Source organism: Amblyraja radiata, chromosome 47 (genome assembly GCF_010909765.2).
Source record: "Amblyraja radiata isolate CabotCenter1 chromosome 47, sAmbRad1.1.pri, whole genome shotgun sequence".
Lineage (NCBI taxonomy): Eukaryota > Metazoa > Chordata > Chondrichthyes > Rajiformes > Rajidae > Amblyraja > Amblyraja radiata.
The window spans coordinates 5003035-5023499 of record NC_046002.1 but is presented as its reverse complement, the minus strand read 5'-3'; the positions used below and the strand labels follow the sequence as shown (position 1 = coordinate 5023499).

Sequence of the window (20465 nt, the reverse complement as noted above, 5' to 3'; positions counted from 1 at the left end):
TGACAATAAAGGTTGATTGGTTGCATTAGTCGAAACAGGGCGGACAACGTGAAGGTTGCAATCTTCCACCCCTACTCCCTCTCCATCGCATCCTAAGCATTCACCACCTCCTCCTACAGTGCAGTCAGTGTGTACTGCGGGGTCAACCTAACATGATAGGCAGGGGGGAGGGTTTGGGCGGGACTGGTCGAGGTCCCGCCCCCCTGCCGCAGAGCTCGACGCCGATTGGGCCGGCGCTGCCGCCCACCCCCCGCCCCGCGTCCGGCGATTGGCGCGGGCGGCCGTCAATCACCCGCCGCCAGCAGGTTAGGCTGCGCGCCGACGTCAATGACAACGGCGGCCATTTTGGCGCTCGGACGGTTTGGGAAGCGAAGAGGCGGTTGTGTTTGTTTTCCCCGTTCAAACGACACTAAACGATTCTCCTCTCTCCGCGAACCGAGGTTTTTGAGAGGCTAAACCGAGAGGCGGGCGCTGTGACCGAGGGGAGAGAGAGAGAGGGGGGGGGGAGGGGGCGAATCCGCGCGCCATGTCGGACAACCGCCAGCTGGAGGGGACGGGCGACGAGAAGCAGGTGAGGGAATATATTACAAAAAAAATAAATTCCTCGGGCCTACCCGGGTTTTCGGTCTGTTCGTCGTCGTGTGGAGCAAGGGAGGGGGGAGAGAGAGAGCCTCGCCGACACTACTGTGTGTGGGGGGGGGGAGGAGGCGTCGTGAGGGCGACGGAGGAGGAGGTGGACGAAACGGCGGCCATTTTGCCGGCCGACCCCCAAGTCCCGCCCCTCCCCCGCGCTGATTGGCTGGGGTGGGCGGAGCAATCTCCCCCATTGGCCGGCGGTCACGTCAGTCAGCCGGCGGGCCTGACGTCACTAGGAGGGGGTGGGGCTTGCAAACAATATGCAAGTTGAGTGTATTGATGATATAATAATAATAATGTTGTTTAATGGTGCCTTTCAAGACACTCAAGGTCACCTTACATCACGTAATATCAGTAATAAACACACAAGAAGCAGCAAAGCGCCAGTAATTAAACAATCAACAATAAAATTGGATGATCAGCCATGATCATATTGAATGGCGGCGCAGGCTCGAAGGGCCGAATGGCACAGTGGTGAATCTGTGGAATTCTCTGCCGCAGAAGGTAGTTGAGGCCACACAGTTCATTGGCTATATTTAAGAGGGAGTTAGATGTGGCCCTTGTGGCTAAAGGGATCAGGGGGTATGGAGAGAAGGCAGGTATGGGATACTGAGTTGGATGATCAGCCATGATCATATTGAATGGCGAATGGTGCAGGCTCGAAGGGCTGAATGGCCTACTCCTGCACCTATTTTCTATGTTTCTAAACTATACAATAACATATAAAACATTGAAACATATAAGGACTGTCATATACTGAAAGAATGGAGGGCCGGGCTTGTACACTCTGGAGTTTAGAAGGATGAGAGGGAATCTCATTGAAACATATAAGATTGTTAAGGGTTTGGAAATATGTTCCCAATGTTGGGGGAGTCCAGAACCAGGAGCCACAGTTTAAGAATAAGGGGTAAGCATTTTAGAATGGAGACGAGGAAACACCTTTTCTCACAGAGAGTGGTGAGTCTGTGGAATTCTCTGACTCAGAGGGCGGTGGAGGCAGGTTTTCTGGATGCTTTCAAGAGAGAGCTAGATAAGGCTCTTAAAAATAGCGGAGTCAGGGGATATGGGGAGAAGGCAGGAACGGGGTACTGATTGGGGATGATCAGCCATGATCACATTGAATGGCAGTGCTGGCTCGAAGGGCCGGATGGCCTACTCCTGCACCTATTGTCTAATAAGCATTTGGTGTTCAAGAAAGAGCTGCCAATGCTGGAAAAATCAAAGGTAAGACAAAAATGCTGGAGTAACTCAGTGGGGACAGGCAGCATCTCTGGAGAGAAGGAATGGGTTGACACCCTTCTTCAGACTGATACTATATGTGCATATACACACACTAACACAGACCTCCTTCAGACTTACACCTCCTTTCAGCATGTTGTGTCTACCTTTGCACACATAGACTATAGGTGCAGGAGTAGGCCATTTGGCCTTTCGAGCCAGCACCGCCATTCAATGTGATCATGGCTGATCGTCCCTAATCAGTACCCCGTTCCTGCCTTCTCCCCATATCCCCAGACTCCGCTATCTTTAAGAGCCCTATCTAGCACACACAGGAAGGTCTCAATTTGAAAAGTCACCTATTCCTTTTCTCTAGAGATGCTTTCTGACCCGCTTAGTGTGTGTGTGTGTGTATATATATATGTGTGCCTATATTTAAACCAGCATCTGTAGTTTCTACGCATGTGCGTGTGTGTATATGTATGTGTGTATGAATATGTATGTGTTTGTATATATGTGTGTGTGTGTATGCGTGCTTATGTGTTTGTGTGTGTATGCCAAAAACATAGAAAATAGGTGCAGGAGTGGGCCATTCGGCCCTTCGAGCCTACACCGCCATTCAATGTGATCATGGCTGATCATCCAACTCCGTATCCTGTACCTGCCTTCTCTCCATACCCCCTGATACCTTTAGCCATAAGGGCCACATCTAACTCCCTCTTAAATATAGCCAATGAACTGGCCTCAACTACCTTCTGTGGCAGAGAATTCCACAGATACACTACTCTCTCTGTGAAAAATGTTTTTCTCATCTTGGTCCTAAAAGACTTTCCCCTTATTCTTAAACTGTGACCCCTTGTTCTGGACTTCCCCAACATCGGGAACAATCTTCCTGCATCTAGCCTGTCCAACCCCTTAAGAATTTTGTAAGTTTCAATAAGATCCCCCCCTCAATCTTCTAAATTCTAGCGAGTACAAGCCGAGTCTATCCAGACTTTCTGCAAAACAGCAAGAACCCAGACTCCAGAGTGTTTCATTGTCATCTGTTGCAGATAGACAATGACCTTCTTACTTGCAGCAGCACAACAGAATATGTACACATAGTACACTGTAAACAATATAATAAATGAGAAGAGGAAGTTCAGTGTGTGTGTGTATTTACATATACACATAAAGAAGGGTCTCGACCAGAAACTTCAGCTATTCCTTTTCTCCAGAGATGCTGTCTGATCCGCTACATACATACTCGTATACATACATAAATTCATACATACATACACACGAGATGGAGTAACTCTGCAGGTTATATATATATATATATGTCCCCAATATCAGGTGCTCTAATTTTAGTCACCAGTCTCCTGTGCAGGACCTCATCAAAGGCTTTCTGAAAGTCTAGATACACTACATCCACTGGCACCCCTTCATCCATTTTACTTGTCACATCCTCAAAAAATTCCAGAAGATTAGTCAGGCATGATTTCCCTTTCATAAATCCATGTTGACTTGGACTAATCCTTTTACTGCTATCCAAATGCCCCATTATTACCTCTTTAATAATTGACTCCAGCATCTTTCCCACCACTGAAGTCGGGCTAACTGGTCTGTAATTCCCCGTTTTCTCTCTCGCTCCTTTCTTGAAAAGTGGGATAACATTAGCTATCCTCCAATCCACAGGAACTGATCCTGAATCTATTGAACATATCCCTTCTCTTCAGAGATGCTGCCTGTCCCGCTGAGTTACTCCAGCATGTTGTGCCTATCTTCGGAGTGCTTTTCCTTGCAGGCTGTAGTTAATGTTAATTACTATATTTGCAGTGGTTGGTTAACAGCCTCCCATCTCCGCTTGTTTTGTTTTCGCGATCTAAACCAGGCAGCTGATCTCAAAGTTGAAGATGACGTTTAATTTGTATTCACAATGAGCACTTAGAAACATAGAAAATAGGTGCTGGAGGAGGCCATTCGGCCCTTCGAGCCAGCACCGCCATTCATTGCGTTCATGGCTTATCGTCCCCTATCAATAACCCGTGCCTGCCTTCTCCCCATATCCCTTGATTCCACTAGCCCCTAGAGCTCTATCTAACTCTCTCTTCAATCCATCCAGTGATTTGGCCTCCACTGCCCTCCGTGGCAGGGAATTCCATAAATTCCCAACTCTCTGGGTGAAAAAGTTTTTTCTCACCTCAGTCTTAAATGGCCTCCCCTTTATTCTAAGACTGTGGCCCCTGGTTCTGGACTCGCCCAACATTGGGAACATTTTTCCTGCATCTAGCTTGTCCAGTCATTTTATAATTTCATATATTTCTATAAGATCCCCCCTCATCCTAAACTCCAGTGAATCCAAGCCTAGTCTTTTCAATCTTTCCTCATATGACAGTCCCGCCATCCCAGGGATCAATCTCGCGAACCTACACTGCACTACCTCAATCACAAGGATGTCCTTCCTCAGATTTGGAGACCAAAATTGTACACAATACTCCAGATGTGGTCTCACCAGAGCCCTATACAACTGCAGAAGAAGACCACTTAGTGATCTCATTGGTCCATTTTAAAATGCAGTTTAGTTTAGAGTTACAGCACGGAAACAGGCCCTTCGGCCCACCAGGTCGACACCACCCAGCGATCCCCGCACACGAACACTATCCTACACACAATAGGGACAATTTACATTCATACCAAGCCAATTTCCTTACAAACCTGCACATCTTTGGAGCGTGGGAGGAAACCGAAGATCTCGGAGAAAACCCACGCAGGTCACGGGGAGAATGTACAAACTCCGTACAGACAGCACCCAAGGCCCGGTTCGAACCCGTGTGTCTGGTGCTGCAAACGCTGTAAGGCAGCAACTCTACCGCTGCACCACCGTGACGCCCAGTGTGTGTAGGAAGGAACGGCAGGTGCTGGTTTAAATCGACACAAAGTGCCAGAGTAACTCAGCGTTACAGCATTAACCTACAAGCCAGCATCTCTGGGGGGAAAACAATAGGTGACGTTTCAGGTCGGGACCCTTCTTCAGACTAAAAATAGAGATTGGGGGAGGGGGGTGAAAATAAACTGGAGGTGAGAGAAGACCAATAGACAGTAGGAGTAGGAGTAGGCCATTCAGCCCTTCGAGCCAGCAACGCTGAACAAGTCAATTTGTCAACTCCGAAGATAGACACAAAGTGCTGAAGTAACTCAGCGAGACAGGCAGCATCTATGGACGTTTCGGGGGGAAACGAGAGACATAGATGATGATGTAGAGAAGCTTTAAACCAGCATCTGTAGTTCCTTCCTGCACAGTTTGTCAACTCCTCCTGGACTCCAATGTTCCAAGAGGCCCATTAACCTACAAGCTTGCATGTCTTTGTAATAAAGAGACTCTTTGGGAAAGGATGTTTAAGAAGGAACTGCAGATGCTGGAAAATCGAAGGTAGACAAAAATGCTGGAGAAACTCAGCGGCAGCATCTATGGAGCGAAGGAAATTTCCTTCGCTCCATAGATGCTGCTGCACTCGCTGAGTTCCTCCAGCATTTTTGTCTAACCTACCAACCGGCACGTCTTTGGAGCGTGGGAGGAAACCGAAGATCTCGCGGGTCACGGGGCAAACGTGCAAACTCCGTACAGACAGCACCCGTGGTCGGGATCGAACCGGCTCTCTTGCACTGTGGGGCAGCATCTCTACCGCTGCCGTGCAGCCCAGTTACCTTGGCTTTTTTTGTACCGATCTTCTGAGCTGCCCTTCCCTTCTCGCCTTGCCCGCCACAGGACACGCAAGAGAAAGGGGCGATGAGCCCGGAGAAGGCGGAGGAAGTGAAGCTAAAGGCCAAGTACCCGGTGTTGGGGTTAAGGCCAGGAGGCTCCGAGTTCCTGATGAAGCGGCTGCAGAAAGGGGTAAGGGCGCGGACGCGGCGGAACACCCTCTCAAAGACCCGGCGGTCACAGGGCACAGCACGGAAACGGGGTAGGAAACGAGTGGCGCGGCGTTGCGTGGCGTTGCTTCCTCACAGCGCCAATGACCCGGGTTCGATCCTGATCTCGGTTGCTGCCTGTGTGTGTGTGTAGTCAGGATCGAACCCGTAGTCGGGATCAAACCCGGGTCTTTGGCGCCGTGAGGCGGCAACTCCGCGCCGTGAGGCAGCAACTCCGCGCCGCCACTGTGCCGACCCCGTTTCGTTCAGTTTATTGTAACATGTCCAGTGAAAATGTTCTTTTCTTCTTGCCGATTCTTACACTAAACATCAAAGATCCTATAGCGGGACCACTCCTGCTAAATGCAATGGGATAACGTGTAGTACGCAACGTGGGCCTTTTTTTCATCCATTTCAGTAACCCGACCCGACCCGACTCGCAGTGTAATCAACGTTGCGGGGGAACAGTTTGTGTCAATAAATTTAAATTCTGAAAATGGAGATTTTGACCAAATAACTTTTATTTTTACGAGGATGTTTCCGTAACCGGCTTCCGTCTCCGCATTAGTATCCTGTGGGATCTTTGGTGCGGAGACGGAAGCCGGTTACGGAAATGGGGCCGAAAATTACCCATGAATCTGCCCATGACAGTACTACGTCTTTTTCGTCGAGTGATCTATCTTGCTCACTATAAGATCTTTGCTAAAGATTATTCACGTTATTCCCGTTATCCTGTAATCTGTACACTGTGGCGGCTCGATTGTAATCACGTGTGGTCTCTCGGCTGACTGGATAGCGCGCAGCGAAAGCTTTTCACTGTACCTCGGTACACGTGACTCTAAACTCATGGCTGGTCAGCGCAGATTCATAGAAACATAGAAAATAGGTGCAGGAGTAGGCCATTCGGCCCTTCGAGCCTGCACCGCCATTTAATATGATCATGGCTGATCATCCAACTCAGTATCCTGTACCTGCCTTCTCTCCATACCCCCTGATCCCTTTAGCCACAAGGGCCACATCTAACTCCCTCTTAAATCTAGCCAATGAACTGGCCTCAACTACCTTCTGTGGCAGAGAATTCCACAGATTCACCACTCTATGTGTGAAAAAAGATTTTTTTCTCATCTCAGTCCTAAAAGACTTCCCCCTTATCCTTAAACTGTGACCCCTTGTTCTGGACTTCCCCAACATCGGGAACAATCTTCCTGCATCTAGCCTGTCCAACCCCTTAAGAATTTTGTACGTTTCTATAAGATCCCCCCTCAATCTTCTAAATTCTAGCGATTACAAGCCGAGTCTATCCAGTCTTTCTTCATATGAAATGAAGGCAGAAGGTGGGCCTGGTTTAGGCCGCGCTGAAATATTGTCTCGAGTGTTGTCGCACTGAGCCCAACTGTGCCTTCTCCCTCTCTTGCAGCAGAAGTACTTTGACTCCGGGGACTACAACATGGCCAAGGCAAAGATGAAGAACAAGCAGCCCCCCAGCAACGGGGCGGACAAGAACCTGGTGACTGGAGACCACATACCCACCCCAGAGGACCTGCCGCAGAGGAAGTCCTCGCTGGTGGCCAGCAAACTTGCCGGGTGACCCCCCCCCCCCCCCATGGTGCTGCACCGCCGTCTCGGACCGAGGTGGACCCTGACCGATACATCCGCTGAGGGGGGGGCGGGGATGAGGGGGTGCGCAGACGAGATTCCCTTCTGAGTGCCGCCGATTCATTTTTTTTTTAACGCCACCCTGCTCCCTCCCTCTACCCCCCCCCCCCCCCATTGGCGAAGCAGCAGAATTAAAACGGCTTTATCCCCCACCTTTCTCTTCCCCCCCTTCACCTTGCCACCTCCGACATGAATCGTCCTGCCTTCCCAACCATTCCCCAGGGATCGAGATGTTCTTCGAGGTGGGGGGGGGGGGGAGAGTTGTGTGGCAGTAGCCACTCCACGATCCTCCCCCCCCCCCTTCAAAAACACACCCCGCGATTACTCCAGCACTCTTGTGTCTTTTTATTCTCTAAACCAGCGTCTGCAGTTCCCACCTCCCACCGTAGCCGTGGCGGTCATAGATCGGCTCGAGGAGGGCGGCACGGTGGCGCAGCGGTAGCACCAGAGACCCGGGTTCGATCCCGAACCACGGGCGCTGTCTGTACGGAGTTTGCACGTCCTCCCCGTGACCGGTGTGGGTTTTCTCCAGGATCCCCGGTTTCCTCCCACGCTCCAAAGACGTGCAGGTTTCTAGGTTAGTTGACTTGGAACAATTGTAAAAAAAAAATTGTCCCCGCTGTGCGTAGAATAGTGTAAATGTGCGGGGATCGCTGGTCGGCGCGGACTCGGTGGGCCGAAGGGCCTGTTTCCGCGCTGTATCTCTAAACTAAAAGGGCATTTTGTATCTACCCCCTCTCTCTCTGACACAAAGTCGTGCTGTGCGTTTTTAAGTTTAAAGGAAACTTCTATTAGTTTTTCCGTGCCGAAATGTCAGGTTTCCAGGGTTTGGGGTCCGCGCAGTTTGCCTTCCCGACAGCCGGTGACTGAGGGGATGTCCCGAGAAGCAGTTTGTGCAAACAAGACTGCTCGCCTCGTAGTCAGTCGTGTTACCCGGAGGCACGGGCCCACCGCCGATGTTCCGGATTGGCAGAGGTCGCGGCATCCGAGAGGGTCGGAACCTTCCGCATAGGCCTGTAGGAGGGGGGGGGGGGGAGTTACCGGCCGGCAAAGTCGGCTTCAGAAGCCGGCTACGGCAAGGCCGAATTCCAGAGCCCAGGCCGCAGGAGGAGTCGTTCCAAAGGCGATCGGCCACAGAAGTCCCAATGAGGTTGAGATCGGCCACCTTGTGGGGGCCACGTTTTCGGGGGGGGGGGGGGTCATGTGATCACTCTTGTGATCCGGATTAAATGAGTTGCTGGACCACTGGTTGCCGAAAAATCGGCGGTGGACCTGTACTTATGTTTCCTCCCACCATTCGGGAGAGGCTAATCAGATTTCCCCCCCCCCCCCCCTCTACGGGGATAATTTGCACGGATTTCTCTCTCCCCCTCCTTATGAAATGGCCGCCCTTCGCACAGAGCTCTTTGCCTTAAGGCTCTGGGCGAGATCGTCTCTTCTGCGGGCGGCGAACCTATGCCAATTTTCCACCCCGGTGTTTTAATCAGGAGTAAATTCGTGGTGGGGGGGGGTTTATTCTGCCGCCAACGTATTAAATAAGTAAATCGAGGGTTACAAAGGGGGGGGGGTGGGAGAGTTGTATTATCGCCCCACCTTCCCCTCCCCGACCGTCAATGACCAGACCCGCCGGGTCTGTTTTACGAGCCTTGGACAGGTGGGGAGGGGGGCGGGGGGGGGGGGGCAGAGCTGATCGTTTGTCTCAGCAACCCCACCTAGTGGGCGGAGGCCTGCAACAGCAGCGTGACTGTTGACATAGCAGAAATCGAATGGGAAAGGGTGGGGGGGGGAGAGGGGGAGGTGTCAGGCGCGATTTTTAAAAGCCGATAGATGACCGTCGGAGAAAATCCCAGCGGGCCTCAACTTCACACAACATAAAAACGACATTGAGCCTCAGTGGCCGTGGCAATCACGCATCCCTTAAGCTGGCCGTCGATTGTGTTGGTTCAGTTGCCTCCCAACCATACTGTGTTCAGCTCCTCCCCCCCCCCCCTTCACACAGATGGGCGAGGTTGCAACATCAATGTAACTTGGCCGGTGCGTGTAGAACGGGGCAGAGGAGGAGACGGGGGCAGGCGTGGGGGGGGGGGGGGTGGGAGGTGACTGTGGTGTCCATGGTTTTATTCGGGGGGGGGGGGAATGGAAGGTGAGGGGGACATTCCCAATGCCGTCACCCATCGATCTCCCTCCCCACGCCTCCTCCGGTTTATTTTGGGTGGTTTTGTGTTCCCCCTCTACCTCGCCCGCCCCCCTCTCCCTTCTCACCCCGGGAGAGGGTGGAAGGGGACTGAGCCCTGTGGGTACACACCCTCTTTCCTCTCTCCACCCTCCCCCACTCTCAAATCTCCCCTTTGAAGCTGCATATATTTATATTAAAAAAAAGGATACGCACAAGCATTGGATCGTCTCTGTTTTTTGAGGGGCGGGGGGGATTTTGAGGGTGGGGGGGGGGAAGCTGTATATAGCAGCTCATCTGACAAGCTTATCACATCTCGGAGGAGTGATTGAAGACTTTATTGTCATGTGCGAAAAATCACAGTGAAATTCCTCGCTTGCAAACCCGAGGTATGCGAATCGTCGCCACATAAAGGGCAGCGACATAGTTACACGGAATCGGAGCCAGGTCCACCTTTGTTTCCTTCCGCCCCTCCCCACCCCCCCCCACCGGGTCCTCCTATGTCCCTCCCTCCGGCGGGGTCCTCTCTCCCGCGTGGTCCATCAACCGCCGTGCTGACCGCTCCACTATCGCCTCCTCCGCGACAACCCAGGGGCTCCGATCCGCGAGGCCCCGGCTCGGGCACGTGAGGTTCCAAGAGGAGTGTGTTTTATTCTCGTGTGTCCCAAAACAGAACAATTGAATTCTTGCAGCAGCAGAACACACATCATTAAAAAAAGCACACAATAACATAGAAAATAGGTGCAGGAGGAGGCCATTCGGCCCTTCGAGCCAGCACCGCCATTCATTGTGATCATGGCTGATCGTCCCCAATCAATAATCCGTGCCTGCCTTCTCCCCTTGACTCCACTAGCCCCATAGAGCTCTATCTAACTCTCTCTTAAATCCATCCAGTGATTTGGCCTCCACTACCCTCTGTGGCAGGGAATTCCACAAATTCACAACTCTCTGGGTGAAAAAGTTTTTCCTCACCTCAGTCTTAAATAGCCTCCCCTTTATTCTAAGACTGTGTGGCCCCTGGTTCTGGATTCGCCCAACATTGGGAGCATTTTTCCTGCATCTAGCCTGTCCAGTCTTTTTATAATTTTATATGTCTCTATAAGGTTCATCCGCTCATCCTTCTAAACTCCAGCGAATACAAGCCTAGTCTTTTCAATCTTTCCGCATATGACAGTCACGCCATCCCAGGGATCAATCTCGTGAACCTACACTACACTGCCTCAATCACAAGGATGTCCTTCCTCAAATTAGGGAGTCCAAAAGTGTACGCAATACTCCAGATGTGGTCTTACCAGAGCCCTATACAACTGCAGAAGAACCTCTTTACTCCTATACTGAAATCCTCTAGTTATGAAGGGCAGCATTCCTTTAGCTTTCTTCACTGCCTGCTGTACCTGCCATTCGGCACTTCGAGCCAGCACCGCCAACATATATGTATATACACACGCACATCTATATATGTGATGTATGCATTCCTACACACATTCACACTGATCTTTTTGTTTCTATGTGTAAATGTGTATATATACAGTATGTGTATATATAAATATAGCAGTAGGCCCCCTTCGGTCATGACTGACCATGGGTGATGCATCCCAGTTTACAGGTGATGTGTGGTCGGATGCAAGCCTGGGCGATCGATGTCATATGGAGGACAGGTTGTTGCCCATGCAGCACGTCCCCCCTCTCCACGTCGCTGATCGATCCAAAGGAACAGCAGGGCCGTTACAGTTTGGCACCAGCGCCGTCGCAGGAGCTGCCAGAGCGAGGTTGTAGACAACGACGAACTGCCTTAGGGGCTCCGACTCCGGATTTTCTTCAGGTTTACTCCTGGAGGCTTTTCCATGACTGGATATGACCACAAGGCAGGCAGAGGAGGTTTTTCCCTCTCCTAGATGGACTGCCTTCCCAGGCTGACGAGCCCCATCTGCCCGAGACTGGTGGGGACGGGAGCGTCTACCTTCCCGTGCAGGTCTTTAGCACCTGCCCACTGCCCACATATACATTTTTATAGGTACACAAAAAAGCTGGAGAAACTCAGCGGGTGCAGCAGCATCTATGGAACGAAGGAAATAGGCAACGTTTAGAGCCGAAACCCTTCTTCAGACTGTATACATTTTCTTGTATACATTTTTATATGTGTGTATTTAATATATATATATATGTCTCCCCCCTGGTTATTCACCCCCCCCCCGGTTATTGAAACATATAAGATCGTTAAGGGTTTGGACACGCTAGAGGCAGGAAACATGTTCCCGATGTTGGGGGAGTCCAGAACCAGGGGCCACACACAGTTTAAGAATATGGGGTTAGCCATATTTAGAATGGAGATGAGGAAACACTTTTTTCTCACAGAGAGTGGTGAGTCTGTGGAATTCTCTGCCTCAGAGGGCGGTGGAGGCCGGTTCTCTGGATGCTTTCAAGAGAGAGCTAGATAGGGCTCTTAAAAATAGCGGAGTCAGGGGATATGGGGAGAAGGCAGGAACGGGGTACTGATTGGGGATGATCAGCCACGATCACATTGAATGGCGGTGCTGGCTCAAATGGCCTACTTTTGCACCTATTGTCTGATGTCTATTATTCACCCCCCCCCCCCCCCCCCCTCCACTAGAAAGTGACGTCACAATGCCCCCCACCCCAACGGTAGAGTGACACTAGGGGGAAGGCCTCAACATTATTTGGAGGCTGTCGTGTTTAATATCCTGTTGGCTGTGTGGAAGAAGCTGTTCCTGAACCTGGACGTTACAGTTTTCAGGCTCATGTACCTTCTTCCCGATGGCGGGGGGGGGGGAAACGAGAGGGTGGCCAGGGTGCTGTGGGTCTCTGACGATGCCGGCTGCCTTTTTGTGAGCCAGCGACTCCTGTAGACCCCTTCCATGGTGGTCGGGGAGGTTGGAACCTGCGATGGATCCGAGCAGTGTTCGCAACAACCTCATCGTTCATGGTCGTCTGAGTATTGGGCAACCCAATGGTATTCACTTTGCAATAGAAACATAGAAAATAGGTGCAGGAGGAGGCCATTCGGCCCTTCGAGCCTGCACCGCCATTCAATATGATCGTGGCTGATCATCCAACTCAGTATCCTGTACCTGCCTTTTCTCCATACCCCCTGATCCCTTTAGCCACAAGGGCCACATCTAACTCCCTCTTAAATATAGCCAACGAACTGGCCTCAACTACATTCTGTGGCAGAGAATTCCACAGATTCACCACTCTGTGTGAAAAATGTTTTCCTCATCTCGGTCCTAAAAGATTTCCCCCTTATCCTTAAACTGTGACCCCTTGTTCTGGACTTCCCCAACATCGGAAACAATCTTCCTGCATCTAGCCTGTCCAACCCCTTAAGAATTTTGTAAGTTTCTATAAGATCCCCCCTCAATCTTCTAAATTCTAGCGAGTACAAGCCGAGTCTATCCAGTCTTTCTTCATATGAAAGTCCTGACATCCCAGGAATCAGTCTGGTGAACCTTCTCTGTACTCCCTCTATGGCAAGAATGTCCTTCCTCAGATTAGGAGACCAAAACTGTACGCAATACTCCAGGTGTGGTCTCACCAAGACCCTGTACAACTGCAGTAGAACCTCCCTGCTCCTATACTCAAATCCTTTTGCTATGAATCAACCAGGCATGCACAATCAAATAAGATCAAATAGACTGTTATCCCACAACTTTAGGCTGTGCACGCCATACGCAAGAAGAAGATTGAATTGTGGAGTAGACTCAATCCTTTAACTCTGAGGCTGTGCCCTCTGGTCCTAGACTCTCCCACCAGTAGAAACATCCTCCCCACATCCACTCTATCCAGGCCTTTCACTATTCGGGATAAGCTGGTCAATGCTGCCCCCTCCTGGAGTCAGGTTGTGACTGCAGATGGTATAGTCACTTTGAAGAATGGACTGTCATATGCTGAGAGATTAGAGCGGCTGGGCTTGTACACTCTGGAGTTCGGAAGGATGAGATGGGATCATTTGAAATATATAAGATTGTTAAGGGCTTGGACACGCTAGAGGCAGGAAACGTGTTCCCGACGTTGGGGGAGTCCAGAACCAGGGGCCACACACACAGTTTAAGAATATGGGGTAAACCATTTAGAACGGAGACGAGGAAACACTTTTTCTCACAGAGAGATGTGAGTCTGTGGAATTCTCTGCCTCAGAGGGCGGTTCTCTGGATACTTTCAAGAGAGAGCTAGATAGGGCTCTTAAAGATGGCGGTTGGGGAGAAGGCAGGAACGGGGTACTGATTGGGGATGATCTGCCATGATCACATTGAATGGCGGTGCTGGCTCGAAGGAACGATTGGCCTACTCCTGCACCTATTGTCTTTTGACTAGCTTATTGTCTATTGACTAGCATCTTGGCTGACTTGGACGAGTCGGGCCGAAGGGCCTGTTTCCGCGCTGTACGACTCGATGACTTGAATCCTGGGAGAGTGGACGTGATGGAACTGGGTTCTGCCTCGGCTGGGGGGGGGGGGTGCCGTAGGTGTTTCAAGACCTGTCTTCCCGCAGGCCGTCCCATGGGATCCCTGAAGAGTGTGCCCTCCCCCATCTGGCCACCAGAGGGTAGCAGTGCTCTCACACAGCCCAGAAACAGGCCCTTCAGCCCATCTCCTCCAAGATGCCCCCATCTACACTAGTCCCATTTGGCCCATACCCCTATATCAGGCTCTGGTCAGGCCACATTTGGAATATCGTGAGCCGTTTTGTGCCCCATATTCAAGGAAGGATGGGCCGGCTCTGGAGAGGGTCCAGAGGAGGTTTACAAGAACGATCCCAGGAATGAGTGGGCATGTCGGGGAACCTCCTTGAAACGTACAGAATAGTGAAAGGCCCTGGATAGAGTGGATGTGGAGAGGATGTTTCCACTAGCGGGAGAGTCTAGGACCAGAGGGCACAGCCTCAGAATTAAAGGACGTTCTTTTAGGAAGGAGAGGAGGCGAAATGTCTTCAGTCAGAGGGTGGTGAATCTGTGGAATTCTTTGTGGAGGCCAAGTCAGTGGATATATTTAAGGCAGAGGAGGATAGATTCTTGATTAGTACTATCTCTATTCTCTCTCTATTTTCTCTCTATTCTCTCTCTCTCTCTCTCTATTTTTTCCCCTCTCTCTATTCTCTCTCTCTATCTCACTCACCTCTCTCTATTCTCTCTCTATCTCTCTATCTCTATCTCACTTCTCTCTCTATTTTCTCTATCTCTCTCTATTCTCTCTCTATCTCTCTCTCGCTATTCTCTCTCACCTCTCTATCTCTCTCTCTATCTCTATTCTCTCTCCCTCTCTCTATCTTTCCCTATTCTCACTATCTCTCTCTATCTCTCTCTCCATTCTCCCCCTCTCTCTCTATCTCCCTCTATCTCTCTCTATTCTCATTCTATTCTCTCTAATTCTCTACCTATATCTCTCTCTACATATTCTCTCTCTATCCCTCTCTCTATCCCTATCTCTCTCTATTCTCTCTCTATCCCTCTTTTTACCTCTATCTCTATTTTCTCTATATATATATATTCTTTCATTCTCCATCTCTCTATTCCCTCTCTCTCTCTCTATCCCTCTCTCTATCTTTCTATCTCTCTCTCTATATATATATATATATATTCTTTCTCTATTTCTCTATTCTCTCTCTCTTTCTCTCTGTCTCTCTCTCTCTCTCTCTCTGTATCATGTTATCTGGAAGACTGATGATTCCGTGTGCACAAACATCCTGCACTTTCGATTGCCCGGACGGCCTCGTCATCGGGAACTAACCCCGGCCCAGTCTTACAGAATCAGCAACGTTACGTTGTGAAACACTGGATGAACAAACTATTTCTGTAACCTGAAGCTGAGCAGTAATGAGGCCGGGGAGAGGGGGGTTCTGTCCAAAGGTACGAATGGCCTACTCCTGCACCTATTGTCTATTGTCTATTATCCCCGAATCTGGAGGTAGATAAAAATGCTGGAGAAACTCAGCGGGTGAGGCAGCATCTATGGAGCGAAGGAAATAGGCCGAAACCCTTCTTCAGGTTCCTTCTCTCCATAGATAATAATAATGGATGGGATTTATATAGCGCCTTTCTAATACTCAAGGCGCTTTACATCGCATTATTCATTCACTCCTCAGTCACACTCGGTGGTGGTAAGCTACTTCTGTAGCCACAGCTGCCCTGGGGCAGACTGACGGAAGCGTGGCTGCCAATCTGCGCCTACGGCCCCTCCGACCACCACCAATCACTCACACACATTCACACACAGGCAAAGGTGGGTCAAGTGTCTTGCCCAAGGACACAACGACAGTATGCACTCCAAGCGGGATTCGAACCGGCTACCTTCCGGTTGCCAGCCGAACACTTAGCCCATTGTGCCATCTGTCGCCCCGTGACAGATGGCGCAATGATGCTGCCTCTCCTGAGTTTCTCCAGCATTTTGGTCTACCGGCGATTTTCTAGCATCTGCAGTTCCTTCTTAAACACACAGGCACATGGATAGAAACATAGACAATAGGTGCAGGAGTAGAGGCCATTCAGCCCTTCGAGCCTGCACCGCCATTCAATATCATCATGGCTGGGTTTGGAGGGATATGGGCCAAATGCGGGCAGGTGGGACTAGCGTAGCTGAGACGTGTAGATCAGAATCACACTATATTTGCCAAGTATGTTTGGCAACATTCGAGGAATTTCATCGGCCAGGTCAGTCATGCAATTAGAAGCAACAGATCACACAAAAAACACATTTTAACAAGAACATCCACCACAGTGACTCCTCCACATTCCTCACTGTGATGGAAGGCGAAATAAAGTTCAAGTCTTTCCCTTAGTTCTTCCTCAGTCGTGGGCCTCGAGGCCCAGTTGACGGGATGATCTTGACTCCTGTAGCCGGTGGCATTCGGGCCCTCCGCGTCGAGGCGATCAGCTCCCGCATCGGGGGAGGGGGATCGAACCTCGCGTCGGGGCTGTTCGAGCCTTCCGCGGCGTTGGAGCTTCCCGACTAGGCCTCTCCCGAAGACTTCGATCTCTTGATGTTGGTTCCGTGGTGGAGGCGATCCCAGGCAAAGGATCCGCTCCGATGTTAAGTCCGCGCCCCAAAGTCAGTCCGAGGAGGCCTCCAGCTCCATCGATGGTAGGCCGCAGAGCCTGGAGAATGTGATCCGAAAATTGATCACATCTCCGGGAAGGTAAGAAACTTGAAAGAAAGTTTCCCCCCCGATCCCCCCTCCCCCCACATAAAACAAACCAAAGAACATTAAAACAAAACTCTTAACAAACTAAAAAATTAACAAAAAGAGTGAAAAGATGAACAGACTGCCGGCAGGGCTGCCATCTATCCAGCGCCCCTGGTGGTCCTGTTTTTTAGGCCGAAGAGCCTGTTTCCACACTCTATGGCTCCAAGAGAGGGAGTACAGAGAAGGTTCACCAGACTGATTCCCTGGGATGTCAGGAATTTCATATGAAGAAAGACTGGATAGACTCGGCTTGTACTCGCTGGAATTTAGGAGATTGAGGTGGGATCTTATAGAAACGTACAAAATTCTTAAGGGGTTGGACAGGCTAGATGCAGGAAGATTGTTCCCGATGTTGGGGGAGTCCTGAACAAGGGGCCACACAGTTTAAGGATAAAGGGGAAATCCTTTAGGACCGAGATGAGAAAAACATTTTTCACACAGAGAGTGGTGAATCTCTGGAACTCTCTGCCACAGAAGGTAGTTGAGGCCACAGTTCATTGGCTATATTTTAGAGGGAGTTAGATGTGGCCCTTGTGGCTAGAGGGATCGGGGGGTATGGAGATAAGGCAGGTACAGGATACTGAGTTGGATGATCAGCCATGATCATATTGAATGGCGGTGCAGGCTCGAAGGGCCGAATGGCCTCTACTCCTGCACCTATTTTCTATGTTTCTAAGAGGGAGCGAGACTGGTGCTTAATTATGTTGCTGGTGGCCTTGCCGAGGTATCGACGGACTTGGAGGAGGCTTGGCTGTGAAAGGGTTAAAACATTATCCCCGGGCTGACAAGGAGCCTGATGCATTCGGTCATTGTTGGCCCAGGAGTCCAAGGATCATATGACTGGTATTTCTGGTGGATCACATGCCTTGTGCGGTCGGGCGTCTGTCAGCTGAGGCATCCGGGGTCAAATTCCACCACCCCCCGCAAATGGAAAACTTCCAAAAAGCCAAAGGAGAGTCTGCGAGTTCTACTTTAGGAATAACATTTTTCGGGAATAACAAAGGGGCCGGAAGGGGTGTGAGGGTAGCATTTTATATCGATGGATCATTTCCCTTTAACACGGAAACATAGACAATAGGTGCGGGAGTTGGCCATTCGGCCAACATTCTCCACCCGCCATCCTGGGAATTAACCTGGTAAACCTACACTGGGCTCCCTCAATAGCAAGAATGTCCTTCCTCAAATTAGGGGACCAAAACTGCACACAATACTCCAGGTGTGGTCTCACCAGGGCCCTGTACAACTGCAGGAGGACCTCTTTGCTCCTATATTCGATTCCTCTCGTTATGAAGACCAACATGCCATTCGCTTTCTTCACTGCCTGCTGTACCTGCATGCTTACTTTCATAGACTGATGTACAAGGACCCCCAGTCTGAAGAAGGGTTTCGGCCCGAAACGTTGCCTATTTCCTTCGCTCCATAGATGCTGCTGCACCCGCTGAGTTTCTCCAGCATTTTTGTGTACCCCCAGATTCCGTTGTACTTCACCTTTTCCCAACTTGACGCCATTTAGATAGTAGAGGGGGGGGGGGGGAGAGGCGGAGGGAGAGAGAGAGAGAGGAAGAGATGGGGGGGGGGTTAGAGGGAGAGCAATGGAGAGAGAGAGGTGGGCAGAGGGAGGGCGAGAGAGAGGGGGGGAGAGAAAGAGAGACAGAGGGAGAGAGAGAGAAACCACAGGCTTGCATTGAGGAGGAAGTCATGCTTCCTAAAGGCATCTGTCTGACACAGGAGACTCGTGGTTTGAGAGGAATTGCAGCCGCAGGCACAGATGTTATTCATTCAAGAATTCTCCCCATAACCAAACCAATCTGCTTGGCAGGCCTCACCAGCCCGCAGTAAACATGCCTTGCTGAACACAACACCATCTTCCAGCTGAAGATGCACACGGAATGTTGAAGACTGCAAATCTGAAGAAGGGTCTTTTTTTTTTGATATTTACTTTATTAGAAGCAGTTGTGCAAGGAGAAGGAAATCGACATAACAATTATACAATTTTCGTACAGCTTCAATTTTAGCATTTGATAAACTAATAACTAAAAAGGAAAACGGGAAAGAAAGAAGAAAAGAAAAAGAAAAGAAAGAATTTCGAGATAGGCAAGAAATAGAAAAAAAACAAAAAAAACAAAACTAACGAAGAACTGAAAGAAGCGGATATAATAATAATAATGGATGGGATTTATATAGCGCCTTTCTAATACTCAAGGCGCTTTACATCGCATTATTCATTCACTCCTCAGTCACACTCGGTGGTGGTAAGCTACTTCTGTAGCCACAGCTGCCCTGGGGCAGACTGACGGAAGCGTGGCTGCCAATCTGCGCCTACGGCCCCTCCGACCACCACCAATCACTCACACACATTCACACACAGGCAAAGGTGGGTGAAGTGTCTTGCCCAAGGACACAACGACAGTATGCACTCCAAGCGGGATTCGAACCGGCTACCTTCCGGTTGCCAGCCGAACACTTAGCCCATTGTGCCATCTGTCGTCCCATATATATCCCATACGCCCGCTCACCCGACCCCAGCGTCGGTTTTTGAATTTGTGTTCAACCATTATGTTGTTGAAGAAATTCAATAAAAGGAGACCATATTTTGGAAAATTGATCTGCTTTGTCAGTCAAGACAAGCCTTATTTTTTCTAAATGTAGTGTCTCGGTCATTTCTGTGATCCACATCTTCACTGTAGGGACTGTTGTCTTTTTCCAGAATATAAGTATACGTTTTTTTCGCAGTTATTATACCATAGTCAAGGAGGCGTCTTAGAGATATCGTTAGATTAGGGCAGCCCTCTGACATTCCTAATATTATTAGTTTTGAATTGAGTTTTAAGTGTTTTAGAAATAATATTGAATATTCCCGTCCAGAAGTTTTGTATATTTATACAGGATACAAAAGAATGAGTTAGGGTGGCTTCTTGGAAGTGACATTTAACACAGAGAGGAGAGACAGTTGGGAAGAACTTCTTCAATTTGATCTTGGAGTAGTATAACCTATGTAATACTTTAAATTGTATCAGGCAGTGCCTGGCATTTAAAGAACAGTAGTGTATGTATTGTAGGCATTCCTCCCATATATCTTTCGAAATGGGTAAACCCAGTTCGTCCTCCCATGTTGAAGAAGGGTCTTGACCCAAAACTCCACCTATCTTTTTTGTTTCCAGGGATGCTGCCTGACCCACCGAGTGACTCCAGTATTTTGTGTCTATCTTCGGTATAAACCAGCATCTGCAGTTCTTTGTTTCCACAACTTTAGTTTGAGTTTAGGGATAGGTGACGTTTTGGGTCGAGACCCTTCTTCAAACTTCAGAAGTGTCCTGACCTGAAAGATCAGCCATTCCATTATCTCCGGAGATGCTGCCTGACCCGCTGAGTTACTCCAGCATTTTAAGGTCATAAGTGATAGGAGAAGGAATAGACCTTTCGGCCCATTGAGTCTACTCCGCCATTCAATCATGGCTGATCTATCTCTCCCTCCGAACCACATTGGCCTCTCTCTCTCTCCCCCTCCCTCTCTCTCTCTCCCCCCGCCTCCCTCCCCCTCTCTCCCTCTCTCTCTCCCCCTCTCTCTCTCTCTCCCTGTCTCTCTCTCTCTCCCCCCTCTCCCTCTCCGTATCTCTCTCTCTCTCTCCCCACCTCTCTCTCCCTCTCTCTCTCTCCCTCCCTCCCTCTCTCCCTCTCTCTAGGGAGTTAGATG

At 49.9% G+C, this 20465-nt stretch overlaps 1 protein-coding gene across 2 annotated transcripts; it reads left to right on the top strand.

Annotated features, from left to right (window-relative positions):
• Positions 1 to 320: 320 nt before the first annotated feature.
• Positions 321 to 7934, top strand: ensa (endosulfine alpha). Of its 2 annotated transcripts, none has more exons than XM_033015889.1 (4): positions 321 to 571; positions 5603 to 5728; positions 7166 to 7348; positions 7563 to 7934. In XM_033015889.1, the coding sequence occupies exons 1-3, from the start codon at positions 527 to 529 to the stop codon at positions 7331 to 7333; spliced, it is 339 nt and encodes a 112-aa protein (XP_032871780.1). In that variant the 5' UTR covers positions 321 to 526; the 3' UTR covers positions 7334 to 7348; positions 7563 to 7934. The 2 variants fall into 2 exon arrangements, with proteins under 2 accessions (XP_032871780.1, XP_032871779.1); XM_033015888.1 differs by having other exon boundaries at positions 323 to 571; positions 7163 to 7348; positions 7563 to 7928.
• The last annotated feature ends 12531 nt before the right edge of the window (positions 7935 to 20465 follow it).